This window comes from Mucor mucedo (assembly GCF_025094135.1).
Source record: "Mucor mucedo strain NRRL 3635 chromosome Unknown EV154scaffold_6, whole genome shotgun sequence".
Lineage (NCBI taxonomy): Eukaryota > Fungi > Mucoromycota > Mucoromycetes > Mucorales > Mucoraceae > Mucor > Mucor mucedo.
In genome coordinates this window covers 206,047-222,769 of record NW_026252290.1, presented here as the reverse complement: position 1 = coordinate 222,769, position 16,723 = coordinate 206,047, and the positions used below count along the sequence as shown (strand labels likewise).

The window sequence follows — 16,723 nt, the reverse complement described above, 5'->3', positions numbered from 1 at the left end:
ATGATTTGTTAAGTCACTTTGATTTAACCTGTTAACACAGTTATTTTTGGCAGAGCTCTGTTAATTTTGGTAAAGTGACACCCATTTTTTTAATTACGGGTAGTTACTTTTTTGCCATTCTTCATGTACTATCATTCCATATATCCTCACATTGAAAATGGTTTCTCTTAGAGATTTAGATTTTTATGGGTACGGTGTTTAATAATTTGAGTATTGCTTAATATTAATTTAATTCGTCTAAAAAAGACTAAGCTTGTCTGAATTTAAAGTGTTAAACCTGTAGCAATCCCAACATTTGTGTAATCGGAAACGTGTATTTTTTGGAAATCAAGTTCTACCTCAGTAGTACCTCTGCCAAGATGCGATTTATTTAAAGTGGTTTTTAAGCTTGAATACCTTTTGCTTTGCATAAGAGATAATACTTGCTTCTTATCAAGTTCGTTTGAAAGTAATAAATGTGTGACAGCAAATAATTATTGTGACACATGAAACCAAACTTCGCAGTTGGCATATGATAGAACGCTTATTTAGACAGGTGTTTTTATTGTAATAAGCTACTCATATGACTTGCAGTAGATGTATTGTATCTGTATTTGTATTTACATATCTTACAACCCATGGGATTTAATAAAAAAAATCTGGTTTCTAATAAACCATAATATGTTGATTGAAAGGCCTCGCTTTTGTAGCTGTCCTGTAATCCCTTGATATTAAAAAATCCTTTTCGAGGATCATGTTGCTATTTGCATAAGATGCAGCTCCATCTGTACAAACCTTTAAAAATTAAAATAAACCCGATCATATATCAACTACAATCATCTATATATACGTTACACATTGTACACTAAAGTGAATACGAAAGGATGTTTGACAGACATAATACAAAATAAAGATATAAATAAAAAAGATAGGGAGTATTTTTAGGGTCGGTCTTCTTCTTTTTCGGTGGGCTAATTTGAGCACGCGACTTGTATATTTAAGGGACATTGTGATCTTATTTGGTACTTCCAAAGTACACGGCTGAAAATCATCACTTCTGAGAACAAAGTGGGAATATTACTTAAATTATGTAACCTTTGTACGTTACGTTTCCGCAAAGTTTATTGGTAGCTGTATGCACCCTCAAAATACTGATAGGTATGAAGTTGACGATAATCCGCTGCAATACACTGCATACTTATTAATATTTTCCAACAACACTATCGTTACTATGTCGATCACCAGGCTTCCTTTATTGTAACCTTCCTTGAGGTAATAACACACACAAGTCTACTATCCTGGATTCAGCTCCTTTTATTTGTGCTTAGTGTATCCATTGGATATCTAATTTGTACTTGCCTGTCTTTAGTATTTCAGTCAATAGAACACTCTTTGTATCACTGCAATTGTATGCAAATATTATGAGCATAAAGCATTGGTTTAATCCGATGGTATATTATAGAATGTTTTTTTATTTTGATTTAAAGAAAAAAATGGGTGTTTATATGTACATACCAAGATAGAAAAAAATAAAGGAAACAGGCCAAATAGAAAAAAAGTGTGATTACTGTAATAAAATATATATGGGTGAGGGTGAAATGATGAGTCTAGAGTTTATTTGTTTTGTCGTAAAGGTGTACGACGTTTGATATCGGAATTTATTGTAGGTTTGGTGGCCTTGTTTTCTGCTTCGTCGTTATCTCCTTTAGTGGCAACGGGCTCTGTTGTTTTAGCAACATCATTAAGACGACGTTCTTCAGCTTCCATTGCGCGGCGGTATTGACCATCAATAAGAGGTTTGAAAGATTTGGAACGAGTTAAACCAAAGTTGGTGGCACGAGGCTTGCGGATATCAATGTCCATTTCAGGCAACCACCAAGGTAACAAGGGCATACGGCTACGGAAGAAGTAGCAAGCACCATGAAGATACTTGGAGAAACGAGGGACCTCATGCACCAAATGGGAATCAACAAGCTTAGTGAGCCAGTCTGGGGGTTGTTGTCCCAAATGAGTTTGTAACTTTGTCTCCAATACAGCATATGGGAAACGACAAATTTCAGTTTCATCTAATTGGGGGAAGGGATAATCGATAGCTACATCAGGACGACGCCATTCTCCTTTTGCTCTACGCACGGTACCATCTGAGTTGTCTTCACGAATGAAACACAAATCTGTATCCAAACTTACTCTAACACGTTGATCACCAGGAAGTTGGAAAGCAGTACGGTTATAAAAAGCACGACAAACAGGATTGAGATGCTTTTCTTGTAATGATTTTTGAATACCGCTAGCAATGAAATGGGTATCTTCGCACGTCTTTTCATCCACATTCTTTTGGCGCATGCGATCAGTGATTTCATCGGGGGTAAGCTCGCCTTCACAAAACTTGGTAACATCATCGACATCGAGTCTGAAACGATCCTTGACGGAAGCACCATCCAACCAAGAAGCATGATGAGTCTTACGCTCAATAAAGATACTTCTAGATTTCATAGGACCATACCAACGGAAACGAATAGCCTCAGCACCTTCATCACGTTGAAGACGACCAGTGTAGAGATCAAAATCCTCATTATCGTAATAAATACTAGAGATAGCAGAATCAGATACTTCAAACTTCTTATCGTTGTTGAAGATTAAGACGGGGAGATGCAACATAATAATAGATTTAACCTCAGTAACATTATCGGGATGGATCCAATATTTGGCAGTTGCACGTTCAAAAGCATTTTGGTCTCCACCGGCAGCAGAGTTACCTGTACGAGGCTTTCCTTGGAGACGACAAAGATCATGAAGAGCTGAGATGTAGACAATCGCAACATCGAAACGTTGTTTATCGAGAGGTTTGGCACGCAATTGAGGAATGAAGTTCTGTTGAAGACTAAGACCAGTCCATTTATCATGCTTCTTGAGAATCTTTTGGAAACCGATGTAGTTCATACGAGTAAACTTGGCAAGATCATTAACATCAAATAGAACCTCTGTAAGAGCATCATCCATAATATTCCAATTTTGTTCAGAAGACCAAGAGGGGTTGTTCATGAAAGTTTGAAGAGTTCTCTCACAATAGCTAATTCTAGCCTCTACTTCACCAAGCTTAGCGGTAATAAAATCATAGACCTTTTCCAATTCAGTTTCCAATAAACTGACAAAATCCTTTTCGTCTTGGTCAGTCCACCCATGATCAAGCTGTCTAGTCTTAAGTTCGGTCTTTAAGACATCGTAATTGATATACGATAAACGCCAAGGAGCAAAAATACCTTTCTGAAGTTGAGCTGCGAATTTCATTTTGAGGGTCGCCTGATTTTTTTTACAAAAGAGAAAGAGAAAGAGAAGAGAGAAAAATCACGTTTGCAACGAATAAAAAGATGACGAATGGGGGTTAAATGTATTTTTAGGTTTTTTTTCTTTTTAAGCTGAAACCCATTTTTTTCATCCAATCAAACACTTCGTATTCACTACTTGTAATTTTGGTTTAAAAAAACCCAGCCGTGGTTGCAGTTCATAAACACGGATAAACATAGTACATTTCTCCGGCCTTTGCTTATTCACGGTATATTTATAAGTAGATAAAGGAATTGAATTTTGCAATGATTCGAAATAAAAACCCCAAATGATAGGATTCTAATTTATTCTAATAATTCTGGACCCAAAAAAAAAACGCGTACCGTTTAACTCCGAGGGTGTAAAGAGCAGTTAAAGTTTAAACGGGCTGGTGACTATTATTTTGCTGATCTGTTTTATTATTTATTCCCAAGTAAGTGTCACTACTAGGTGGATGTTCCATTCGAAGTATAAAATTTAACTACCAATAATAATAATTATTAGTTTCAAATAAAAAATGTGTTATGATTTTCACCTACAATCATTGCACCGACTATCAACGTACATAATCCAGCAGGGCCATATATGTCATCATATCTCATATGAGGTCTGGTGCTCATTTGGTGAGCACGGTATCTGTATCTAAAAAATGCATACAATGCTATCACAAGTGAAATACAAAAAAATACAATGCCGGATATTGTGCTGATACTATCACCAAAATTTAACAATGTCAATGCTGCTGTCAGAATAATTGCTGAAAATTGTAACCAGTGAATAAATGTACGCTCATTCGCAAAAAACAGCTTCGGTTCCATTGTATGACTAGGTGGTTTTAGCTTCTTCTCCTTTTTCTTTTTCTTTTTTTCCTCCTTCATTTCTATTATAGCAGCCTCTCGTAGATTATCACTTTCCCTTACAGTATTAGCATCTTGCAGCATGTATGCTTGCGATTGATTGTTACGTCCATTGTAATAAGTATCAATAAAAGCGCCATTGTCTTTATTGGGATCTCTTAATCGTGTTCTTGATGATATACTTGGTGTGGTGAATGCACGGTGGAGGGATGAGCTGGAAGCATTTTCGATTTGCTGTGCAAGGTGACATTTTTCTTTTCCATCCATACTGGCGGGCGCCAAAAGTGAACTATCTGTACTATTATTCCAACGATTCCGGTTATATATAGTGTTATGCATGGACAAAGGCTTCTTGGACTGTTTTTGTCTTTTACCCAATTGAGCTTCCAAATATCTAGTACGGTGCTGTCCATCAATCAATGGCTTGTAGCTTTTAGAACGTGTTATACCAGAAAATCCGCTCTTGTGCTCAGCAGTGCGGATGTCTATTTCCATTTGCGGAATCCACCAGGGCAAAAGAGGTAATTGCGGTCCCCAAAATTGTGCTACGCCATGTAGGTATGCAGAAAAGCGGGGTACTTCATATACCAATTTAGAATCAAGAAGACGGGATAGCCACAAGGGGGATTTACCGCCTACAATTTGTGTTTCAAGTACAGCATGAGGAAACAAATGCAAATCATGAGATAATAGCTTTCGGAAGGGGTAATCAATGTTCATATCTTGCCGACGCCATTCCCCGTTTAATTTTAGAGCTCCGTTTTCCCTAGCAAATGCAATGTTTGAGTCGAGTGCCACAGAGAGGGTCCTGTCCTGGGGTGACTCAAACCGAAGCTGATCGAAGTAAATCCGTAGCTTTGGTTCTAGCTTCTTTTTTAAAATTGTGTCTTGAATTGATTGAGCAATAATGTATTTTTTATCAACATATTCTTGATCTGTATTTTCCCGTTGCAAATCATTTGCATAGTCTTTGGCTGTATACTGATGCGAGATAAAATCATAAACATTGTCTTTGCTCATGATTATACTATCTGTTACTGAACTGCCTCCTTGATCTGTTTTCACATATGTTTGCCTTTCAATAAATACTTCGTGTGATAAGTCCATATCTCCATACCAATGGATATCAATTATCTCTGCTCCATCATCACGCTGCAGTCTGGATAAGTATTCACTAAAGCCATTATTGTCCAGGTAAACTGCAGATGTTGAATGTTCGGTTTGCTCGAACTCCTGGGCCGGGTTATTAACGTACATTGGTAAGTTAAATAGCAATAAAGCCTTGACTTCAGTAACATTATCTTGATGAACCCAATACCTTGCAGTTTGTATTCTCTTACTGTCGATTAATACATCATTTGTTGATGATTCTAACCTATTTCTACAAATGTCTAGAAGACAAGATACTTGAATAAGAAGTTCATCAAATCTTTGGTTATCCAAAGGTCGAGCTCTACATACTTGGACTAATAGAGCCTTCCTATTTGTGTTGGTCAGTTGGTCATGATCCTTAATGAGATTTTGGAGTGCTTTGAAATTGATACGTGTGAAACGGCCTAATTCATTGATATCTGCCAAAATGTCTGTCAAAGATTCATCAATTGTGCTGGTATCTTCTTCGCTCCATTTTTTTTGGTTAAGCACCCTTTTACAATACGCTAATCTTGATTCGATCTCGCGTTGTTTTCTGTTAATAAATAAATCTACTTTTCCCGCTTCTAATCTAATAGCTGCTTCGAAATCATTTTCATCTCTTGAAGTCCAATGTCCAGAGTTGCAAATTTCATGTAGCCCCTTGTTTATAACCTCATAGGCAACATATTCAATGTGCCATGGTTCATAGATATTTTCGTTAAACTCTTCCAAAAATGACATTTTTTAAAAAGTTTAAAAATAGAAAAATAAAATCAACTACAGCTTGCACTTCAAATTAAGTATGATTTTAAATCTAAAACTATGCCAATCAATAAAAATGGGTTTCGGTATTTATTTTTAAAACTTTTGAAATATTAAATAAACGGCATGAACAATTGGCACGTAATCATGGTTCACTGTTTCAATATCAATGACATCCTCTTCTTCTTCTTCAACCATCTCAACTTCAACAAAGTCACGTTTCCGGTCTTTCGAATATCCGTCTGGAACAGTGACCACCATCTCCTTCAGCTTTATCGTGTTTCTACCCACTTCCTTTTCAATGTCTTCTAAGATAAGCATCGTCATGGGCCATAACTTGCCGGTGTAAGAATCACGAATGTCTTGAGTACCAACAATAAACATGCCTTTTGGTGCTAGTTTTGACGTCGCTTCTATGGCTAAGTTGACAATACTTCGTCTGTAACTGTTGATTTTATCAGGCAAAAGATCGCTTCGATGGCATGTTATCATCAGTACCAAATCGCCGCCTTCATAAACTGCTTTATTCATCATTGTCTCGTAATGAATTACATCATCTGACTCTTCACTTAGCTCTGAAATTAATCCCTAAACGAGTGTTAAACGAAAAAATAATCTAGCCGAGGCATTTATGATAAAAGCTTACTAGTTTTAATAAAGTTTTGTTGTTCTCTTCAATACGACTCAGTCTTTGCTGTTCGTATTCTGATAAAGGATTATCATCGCCGATGGTAGGAGTTTCTTCCTTTTCGGCTAATGCATTTGTTAATATATTTATAGGTCGATAAATATTTGTAATGACTATTACCTGGGATAGTACAGCTGACTTGTCTCTTGACATAAGGATTGTGAGATTCCTTTAGAGTTTTTTTTTTTTTTTTTGAGAAACGGGTACAAGCATATTCTTTATCAAATAGATTACTTACCTCAAGTAATAATTCAATGTGTTCCCAGTTACCATCATCTTTTCCAAACCGTTCGACCATACGTGATATACACAATTTTTCAAATCGGTACTCCTCCGTTGGCTTAAAAACCCAGACTGTCCCCATTACTACACTTTTTCTCATAATGGCAGACGATGGTACACCATGCATCGTACGATTCATTTCAAGAACATCGGATTCTAAAATATTATAGTCAATAAAAGCTGACATACTCAAAAAAATGAAAAAATAAATTACCATTATCCTTTGAAATAGCCATTTTGTCTGTATTTTCTTTTGGTACCTTTTTAAACGTTGCAATAAATTCATGAGTGAACACCAAAAAATCAAATTGCACGCAAAGATACGTCCCAAGACCAAAAGCTGAACAATATCGCTGTCTTTTTATTACCTATAAAGATAAGATATAAGATTCATGTTCATGATTTATAATGTGTAATGCATACTAATTCTTCGAGTTCGAAACCTTGATCAATGTAAAGACGTATCAAGTGGAACCCAACTGGTATATAAAAGCAATGCTCTCGATTATCTCCGATGCCTAAGGTTAATCTTCTGTCCATTTTTAATAATCTATTAATGGAATTGTGTCAGGTTACACGTATCAGCATATGTCAAATCATTATTACCGCCAACTCTCTTTGACCACTTTTGTGTACTCTTTTTTAAAATCTTCAACGCTTGTAAATCTAATAATGACAATTAATTTCGTTGACCTTAATATATAAATAGCGCAGAGTTTTTTACCTGGAGAGGTCGCCTTCCAAATGTGTAGAGTAGGCTACACAATCTTTATAAGGTGGATGTGATAAGATGTGATGGTAAGATTCATCAGCAAAAAGAGAGCCAGACAAGTTACGAGAGTCTGCTTGTGCTACAATTGGTCGATATTCGGCCGATGTCAAGCCTGGGGGGATCTCGAAGCAACAATTTCGTTGTGACAAAGCCACCGCGGCCTAAATAAATAACATAAGTTGAGTAATTTGTAAGGAAAGGAAATGAAGACTTGAAAAGCTTACAGGGTTTATGTCTACACCACAGCATCTATAAGAGCACACACAAAAATATTAGGGCAGAACTCACCACGTTTGTATCATAATTTACCTTCTTTGTAATAGAAAACATTCAATGGCATCCGTTCCTATTACATATTAGATTGCTTCCGAATATCAGGGTTTAAAAATTTACCTCTTCCTAAAAAGTTTGATAGGACCCTTTCATCCTTACTAGTATATTTCAAAATTGCCCTAGACAATAATGATAATTAAAAATGTGCTCAATAAACCCTTTTTTTTTTTTTTTTTTTTTTTTTTTTTTTTTTTTTTTTTTTTTTTTTTTTTTTTTTTTTTTTTTTTTTTTACCTTCGAACCGTTTGCGGTAACCATGTTCCTAAATAGTTTTTTTAAAACACTCCTCATAGAACTTATATTTTTAAATCTTACCATGATAATCCGTTCCCGAATGAGTTGCCCAACGTGGAGCACGTCCTGGTATATCGAAATAAGTTGAGTCAAATGTCAGTGAAAAAAGCTGGTTAGGTTGGGGCTCATAAGAAGCAAGCCTCTGTCCGGTTGATGAATCACTAAATTTCGTCGCAGATAATGTATCTCTGGTAAGATACGGTTTATGTGAGTAGTCTTCTATAGATGCTACATATTTATGTTGTTGATTTTGTTTTTTATCAAATTCTATAGTATTATTATCTATCACAAGTGGCATGTTTTCCTCGCCTGGTCTTCCATCATTATCAATCAACAACGCCAATTCAAAGCATGGGTTACACATAATTACACCGCCATCGTAACCTTTTCTCCAAGTATCGGCATCATAAGTTCCACAGTAACAACAAGAGACAGGTGTTGAACCATCTGCAAGTTTTCTCCTACGACGAGGAAAAAGTGGTTTTTTCTTCTTCTTTGCATCTAGAAAAAGTTAGATAATGGCAAATGCGGCAACCGAGACTCACTTACTTGCAGCTCTTATATCTTCTTTTGCACGAGCTGCTTCGGTGGCTTTTTGTGCTTCCATTTCTTTTAATATGGCAAATGCTACAGGTATAAGTAAAATTAGTTGCTACATTATTAACAATAAAATTTACGGGATTACATGTTTCTTCAAATTCGTCCTCATTGTGATCATGGTCAGCTGGAAAATTTTCGTAACACTACAATAGTATTAACAAACGGTCTTGGATACTAAATTTAAGAACCTACCTCTGAGCAGAGATCAAATGATGAAAAGTAACTGGATGCGCAAGGCACGCAAGTAAACCATGATTCATCGACTAGTTTTTTATTACAACCATCACAATTAAAAATATTGACATAAGTATCTACAAATCAAAAAATGTCAGTAAGTGTCAAAATAGTGCAAACGCGATCTGACCTTTTTTGTTGTAATAAGCTTCATGTATTCCGCACCAGAATATGACGCCGTTTTGGAAGTAACTTACTGGCTTTTGAGAACATGGTAAATGGAAACTCTTATTACATTTGGATTCGAAGCAACCTATAGTAGCGCCTTTTTCTTTACATCCATGACATCGCTTTTTTTATAATAAATTAAATAAAAAATGTTAAGTAAAACTTAAATGTACACACGTGCATATCTCAATACTTTACCATGCCTCTGCCACGTCTTAACGCTAATGTTACATTATACCACTTCCCTTCAGGCGTACAAAAAACTTCAGGTGAATATCTTGCACAGGAATCATGAGCCCAGAACGATCTCTTTTTTTCAACGCCATTCTTGTTGAATGTTGCAATAACAAAAGGGCCAATAAAACTCCCTAGCTCTTTAGAGGTATCATCGTCATCATTACAGAATGCGCATAATTTACGGCGTTTCCATCTCTTCAAATATTTATAACCTTGATCTGTATCAATTGGGATATTTCCTGTAAAGACTTTACTGGCCTCAACCGCGCCATCCTCGATATCATTTCCTGCAATGATTCGATTGTTAAGCGGTTCAATTTCTTCAATGTGTGCTTGATCGGAACTGCATATATGCAGATTTTCAGATTCTACAGTATTGGCAGTATTATCATTGCCTGATTCAGCTTCCTCTGTTCCTAAAACTCCTGTAGCTGGTTCGTTATTGATACCAATAATTGTCTCATCTTTGTTGGGGAGTATTTCCAAAATATCTTCTTCCCATACAGTGATCAACTCTCCTTTTATTGGTCTTGGCCCAATTTCGGTATCAATAACAGCCTGAATTGCAAAACTGGATCGTGGATGCTCATGCCAAAATGGAAAGTTTTGATCGAAACATCTAATAAATCAAATGTCATTATTCGTGCGTTAAATCTATAAAAATTCGCTCATAATATACCTGAGACAGAGTTCAAAACTTTGGTAATCATGTCCAACGGAAGGGGTCTCGCAATATGTGCAATAATAGCGAAACTGTTTGATAACAACGCTGCATTGGTTGCAGTAAACTTTCCAGGTATCTGTCTCTGATGCTGTATTTACACAAATGTTACTTTTCGACCTTCCAACTTGTAAATAAAAAAAGAAACTTACTTTCTGTATTGGCATCAGTAGGATCTTTATGATATTCAATATCATTTTCCTTAAATTCGGATTCTGAGTCTATGTCATCTAAAGTCAATCTTTTTCGGCTAAATCTATTAATTAAGGGTTGTGTAGATGTAGTGGCAATATTTTCCAGGCTAGTAGTTGCGTCCTCTGAAGTCATTTGAGCTTTCTCCGTAAGTATTTGCTCGTAACGTTGCTGGTAATTGGGTTCAATGCATTGCACTTCGTGATCGTTCTCAATTGCTTGTAACCTTCTACTGCCAAGAGTAATGTATTCATCAAAGGAATCTAGCCATCCGCAATAATGTATTTTCACTTTGTTTTTATGCATAGAGACTAGTCTTCCTTCATAAAGCTTTTTGTCCAAATGTAGTACCGTAACATGCTGCATATAATCGTATCCGTAAACATTGGCAACAAATTTGTAATTCTTTGATGCTTCTGCTTGTGCCAATCGAAGAGAAATTATCTGCTTATTATTTGCTGGACTATCGTCGTTATCAGATTGTAATGGGTTATTGGCACAAGACGTAGTGCAATTACTGGCTACCACTTGATGTTTCTTTTTTGTAGAGAGCCGCTGCGTTTTCTTTTTAAAGTTTTTGGGGGCTGGATTTTGTAGTTCAGGTAAGTATTCACCTTCTTCAGCTTCAGACAATGTGCTGATGTTATCAAGAACATCAGTAGGAATTGGGCCTGCTGTTTCATCTTGGGGATTTTTCTTACCCCGCCGCTCCTTTTTCTGGGCTTCTTTAACGGCTAATTCTTCGATATTTACAAGCATTCCTAGATCTTGATAATCCTGTGGTCTCACAATTTGATGCTTGTGATTTCTTTTCGATTCATCCACTAATTCAGGATTGGATTCTGCAACCAATAGATCGTTACTTTTAAGACCTTTTTTGATATCAAATGCACCATCTTCAGATTGCTTTTCTAGCTCTACACTATTTGAAACGCGGATTCTACGACTTCCCACCATAATCCACTCATCGTAAATATCAGCCCACCCTTCATAATGTACACGAACATGACCTGGTCGCATAGCTACCAATTTTCCGCATTCCCAAAACTTTGTCTTTCCAGAACGAGTATTTAGTACTTCAACAGCTAGACCATTTGTATATCCATAGGGATTGGGTGTAAATCCGTTTTTGTCCTTTAATTGTCGCATAGCCCTTCTCGTTGCAAATGCACCAGTAGTCAAAAATTCATTGTTAGTGGCCACATTATCATCTGATGTGTTTTCCTTTGCTGACTTAACCGCAGAAGCTGGAGTAGTTCCCTTCTCTACGCTGTCAGATGTTGTACATTTGCCTGAAAGTGGAGCAACTTTTTGTATCATACATACCTCTTCATCTTGTATTGCCTTTTTTTGCTTTGCTTTTGCACCTTTTTTGTTGGTAGTTTCAATTATATTAGGCGTTGGTACGTTATCGTTAGTTTTTTTAAGGTAATTGACGCGTGGTATGTTTGCGTTTTTGTTGAGAGGCATTATGGAAGCTGTATCATCTTCTTTTTCTTTTCCTTTGAGCGTATTTACAGTTGGTGGAACTTCTTGAACACTAAAATCAATGCTACTATTCGACAAAATATTCTTCTCCTCTTCTTCGGTCATCACTCTTAATCTACGGCTCCCAACCGGTATCCACTCAGATTGGTGTAAATCAGGATACCAAACTCGAACTTGGTTCTGATGCATCTCTCGAAGATAACCAACAGATTCTTGTCTCATCTTACGGCTTCCGTTTTGCTTTGAGTAAAATGTAATTGAAACTGCACGATTCCGACGGTATCCAAAGGAGTTTGGTTTGAACCCATGTTCATCTACTAGACCACGAGCCATACTGCGAGTCATAAATACTTCGTTATCATTAAATATTTGAGAAGGGTCTTTGTCTAGAGTTGAGTTGACGTAATCATCGTCTGCTTTGGCGCATGTCGTGGGAATAGTTGGAGCTGTTAATCGCATTTCTGCTTCATTAGATGGTGATTGTAACTTGTTTATGTCAGCCCAAGAATTTTCATCGTCTATGACATTTATTTTAAGTCGATAAAACACGCGCTAAATAGACTATTATCCTTACCTCCATCTTCGAAATGGATGACATCAATGGTTTCAGACGCAATCGAATCATTTTTTGTCTTCTGTGATTCTAATGTAGTATTGTCGTTTTGTGTAGAGACACGCAATCTTCTGCTACCCATAATAATCCATTCATCCTGATCGTCCCAATCATCATATACAACTTTGACTTTCCCTTTGTCCATCATTTGTAAGGTCCCTGGATACCAATAGCCATTGATGTTTAAAACCTCTACGTTCTGCCCATAAACAAAACCATGTGTATTAGGATAGAATCCGTGTTCTGGATCTGCTAAGGTCCTAACAGTTTTGCGAGTCATAAATGCACCGGTGGTAAAATGAGACATTTTAACTGACCCGCTTTCAATTTTTTTTTTGGGACTTTCAATAATTGTGGTGTTTGCGATCTTCTTGGAAGCCATAATTTTACAGTTTGTTTTTTGCGAATGGCGTGATTTGGTGGGGGGAATAACTGGTTTGGTATATTTTCTACTTGCTTTCTTTGGTGTTATTACTTTTTTATTGCTGCTTATAGTCCCTTGTACTGATACGGCATCATCGGCTAATTGATGTTCTTTAACGTTGCGACCGATTGTTATTTTACTTTGTTTCTTATATTTTTTCTTAACTGTAGCAACAGGGGCTTCGCTCATTGCTGTTATTAGTTTTTGAATAAGGCACTGCCATTGTAAACTACACCTAGTACAAGAACTTCCAGGCTCCAGAGGCTGCCGATTTTCGTTAATTTTTATACAGTCTTGACAGTCTTGATATTTGACTGGATCTTTCTTTTTAGAATAATCATTAGATTCAACTAAACCAAGTTCAATCCATGGACCAAGAACATCGTCATCTGACTGAAGCGATTCTGAAAAGCTGTGACTATCATCGTCCGACTTATCCATGTCTACATCCTCATTATCAAACTGGACCTCATGTTTGATCCACGGCAGTAATAAATCACCACAGGGGCTCTCGTTAGAAATTTCTGATGTACTATTTATGTCCCACCGGGTTTTTTTGTCTTGGCCGAGACGACAGTCTGACAAATCAATTTTACCATTTGTATCATTACTTCGTTGCTCAGGGGATTGACATGCTGATTTCAAACAAATTTTTATCTCATCTGTTGGTTCCCCGACTTCTTGATGCTGGTCATTTCGGTTTTTCCTAATACGGAAAAGACGTGCAAAAGGTTCCTCTGTCAAAACTTGCTGCTTCAACGTTTTTTCTTTCGTTACTTTTGGGATTGGTTTGTTTACGCTATTGACACTTTGAAGTAATAATTTTCCCATGAAATTTCCAAATTTTTTCTTCTTTTTATTGTTGTCAATTTCTTGTACTGGTACAACTTCGGCATTTCTTCGATATTCTCTGGTTTCTTTATCGAGAAAGTTCAGCTTGATTTATAGAAGAATTAGCGTAACTTTTTTTTTTAAAAAAAAGGAAAAAAAATCACGTACGATTAAGTCTTCTTTTACGTTTGGCCATGGATGCCTTGGTTGTGTGGGTATGTCAGATGACATAGAACAACCTGAATATATCATACCAAAAAATGATTATTAATTTTGACAACTTCGTTTTATATGCGATATATGCCGTTCTTTTTCTTTCGAAAAAGCTGCCAAATAGATGCAATACCTGTCATTTCCGAATTTTGACTATTTCGCGTTATTTTGTATAAAGTGAAGATGATCGAAACCGCAGAGATAACTAAATAGAAGAAAAGGGGATGATTATTAACTGTCTCAGCCCTCCTCTTCTATTAATGATCGTACAAGTGCTAAATTTGATAGGCTCACGTGTCGGATATTTAATCAAGCAAAATAAACAAAATAAATAAACCATCTTTTTCCCGTCAATCTACATTTCTGCTCTCTATGTCAAAAATATTTGGTGATTTAAAGGCCTTCGTTATACCTCTTAAGCTAAGCGAGTATGAAATGGGGTATTACCAACGCTTGATCAATAAACATGGTTAGTTATAGTTTACATGTTACACCAAATAATTCTAAAATAAATGTTTCAAACTATCACCCTCAGGTGGATCAGTTTGTCAGGATCAAAAAGAATCGACCTTTATTTTGACAGCCATAAAATCACGCAGTCGAATTGATAGAATTGTTAAGAATTATAAGGTTTGTATTTCAAGATATGTACAAGTTATTGTACTTAAATATTGACTAATACATAGGCTCCTGTGATTGATATACAATGGGTCAAAGAATGGTAAATTGATTGTTAAATTAGTATCCTTTTAGACTAAAATTATTTATCTAAATTGAAGTGACAAAGCAAAAAAAGCGCTCCCATTCGATAAGTATCTTTTAGTGGAGGGCAGTCAGCAATTGCCACTTACGCATATAGTGACACAAGAGTCTGCAGAAATATTAAATAGGAAATTTAAAAATTTACCCCCAGAAGAGTTACAATTTGAGGATGAAAGGTATACGTCAACTTTTACAGTAATAACCATTTCGATAATAATTGATTTAGCAGTGGTAATGCTAGTGATGATGACGCTAGTGATGATGAAGAAGGTAGAATTGATCGTCTTCCAAAATTATTAAACAACTTAAACCTATTGTAGAAAATACTGAAATCGACCCAACGTTTACTAATACAAAATACGAATGCCTCCGTCCTACACCTTATGTTCCAAAATATAACAAAAGACTCATATCGTTTCTTCTGATACTTGAAAGAAAGCGCCAACTTGATAGTGAGGACAAAAGATCATTAAGTTATAGACATGCAATTTCTGCCTTAAAGGTATTGTATCTAACTGTCTTATCAACTAAGTTAGTTTAACTTAGTATCTAGGCGTATCCGAGAGATATAAAGTCTTCAAAAGAAGCAGAAAAAATTATAGGTTTGAAAGAATGATATTTAAATATTTAGTTGTAGTTAGCTAAAATAGATTACAGGTGTTGGTAAAAAAATGTCAGAAAAAATACGAATGTTTTTAAGTACGGGTACAATTGAAGAGGCAGAACTTCTGAGATCGGATGAACGATTTAGAACAATTAGTCTATTTAACCAAGTATTTGGTAAGCTGCTTTGCTAAGTTTAACAGACTCTTAAAGTAACGTTATTTTGGGCTTTTCGGTTTTCTTTTTTTTTTAGGAGTTGGTGCCGTAACAGCCAATATATGGTGGAAGCTGGGGTATCGTACTTTGCAAGAGGTACTAGACAAAGCAAAACTATCTCCAGTTGTACGCTTAGGTATATTGTTGCTGCCAGATTTTAGCCAGCTGTATGACTTTTCAAATTGTGCTTTAAGTTTCGTATGCTTACTGACACACAATAATTAGAATGAGCCCAGAAGATGTGAAACAGATCGCTAATATAATTAAAAATCAATTACAAACTATCGACAATGACATTATTGTAATACCTGTTGGAGGCTACAGGTACATATATTGAAGTTATTTTCTTCAAAAGTTCTTACATCTTTTAAATTCAGACGTGGTAAGACCAAAAATGGTGATCTAGATTTGTTGATTTCTAGTCATCATGTACCCATAAATGGGCTACTTGATAAAGTAGTTAACATCCTAGTTCAAAGTGGGTATATCAAACATAAGCTATGGAAATCAACAGATAACAACGGTAGCAAGCAACAGAAAAAACTCCATGGAACTTCTGGCAGTAGACAAATTTTTGATGACTTTGAAAAGGTACATTTATAACCAGCAAACGATATAAAAAAATTAAGCATGGTTTAGTGTTTTTGTGCAGTCCTTCAACCATCAACTGGAATACACCGACAGGTTGACCTTATAGTTGTCCCACCAAAGGAACTACCGATGGCAATTTTGGGTTGGACGGGCTCTCGCCAATTTGAAAGGTCCTTAAGAGAATATGCTAAAAAAGTATGTACTATTTTTTTTTTTACTCATAGCATAACTCATATCAAACATTTTAGGAGAAAAGCATGACAGTGAATAGCCATTCAATTCATCATGATATTAATGGCCTTAGAAAAAAAATAGTGGTTAAGAGTGAAGAAGAAGCATTTTCAATATTAGATATTCCATATCTTCATCCTGAAATGAGAAACTGTTAACATACGGAAGCTTTTCT

At 36.1% G+C, this 16,723-nt stretch overlaps 4 protein-coding genes across 4 annotated transcripts; 1 reads left to right on the top strand and 3 right to left on the bottom strand.

Annotated features, from left to right (window-relative positions):
* Positions 1-1,423: 1,423 nt before the first annotated feature.
* EV154DRAFT_492803 (VTC domain-containing protein) lies at positions 1,424-3,352 on the bottom strand. The gene has a single exon (XM_051599720.1). It carries the CDS (start codon positions 3,265-3,267, stop codon positions 1,594-1,596), a length of 1,674 nt encoding a protein of 557 aa, XP_051462668.1. The 5' UTR covers positions 3,268-3,352; the 3' UTR covers positions 1,424-1,593.
* A 330-nt stretch (positions 3,353-3,682) lies between these two features.
* Positions 3,683-6,035, bottom strand: EV154DRAFT_590885 (VTC domain-containing protein; the record flags this gene model as incomplete). The annotated part of the gene is made up of 2 exons (XM_051606887.1): positions 3,683-3,784; positions 3,843-6,035. The coding sequence occupies 2 exons, from the start codon at positions 6,033-6,035 to the stop codon at positions 3,683-3,685; spliced, it is 2,295 nt and encodes a 764-aa protein (XP_051462667.1).
* Positions 6,036-6,152: 117 nt separating this feature from the next.
* Positions 6,153-13,932, bottom strand: EV154DRAFT_411870 (uncharacterized protein; the record flags this gene model as incomplete). The annotated part of the gene is made up of 24 exons (XM_051595486.1): positions 6,153-6,644; positions 6,703-6,809; positions 6,952-7,182; positions 7,241-7,394; positions 7,450-7,576; positions 7,633-7,692; positions 7,751-7,959; positions 8,023-8,047; positions 8,108-8,144; positions 8,192-8,250; positions 8,365-8,392; positions 8,446-8,925; positions 8,974-9,051; positions 9,110-9,167; positions 9,217-9,335; positions 9,389-9,548; positions 9,625-9,911; positions 10,113-10,282; positions 10,343-10,469; positions 10,513-11,190; positions 11,278-11,836; positions 11,984-12,510; positions 12,639-12,989; positions 13,068-13,932. 24 exons carry the CDS (start codon positions 13,930-13,932, stop codon positions 6,153-6,155), a joined length of 5,988 nt encoding a protein of 1,995 aa, XP_051462666.1.
* Positions 13,933-14,493: 561 nt separating this feature from the next.
* Positions 14,494-16,706, top strand: EV154DRAFT_598530 (uncharacterized protein; the record flags this gene model as incomplete). The annotated part of the gene is made up of 13 exons (XM_051607053.1): positions 14,494-14,614; positions 14,681-14,775; positions 14,832-14,866; positions 14,925-15,083; positions 15,137-15,177; positions 15,228-15,409; positions 15,461-15,509; positions 15,565-15,687; positions 15,764-15,893; positions 15,952-16,050; positions 16,104-16,317; positions 16,366-16,512; positions 16,566-16,706. Exons 1-13 carry the CDS (start codon positions 14,518-14,520, stop codon positions 16,704-16,706), a joined length of 1,512 nt encoding a protein of 503 aa, XP_051462665.1. The 5' UTR covers positions 14,494-14,517.
* Positions 16,707-16,723: the final 17 nt, after the last annotated feature.

Excerpts from the sequence above, each read along its gene's own strand:
- EV154DRAFT_492803 (XM_051599720.1), bottom strand. The coding sequence starts at position 3,267 with ATGAAATTCGCAGCTCAACTTCAGAAAGGTATTTTTGCTCCTTGGCGT.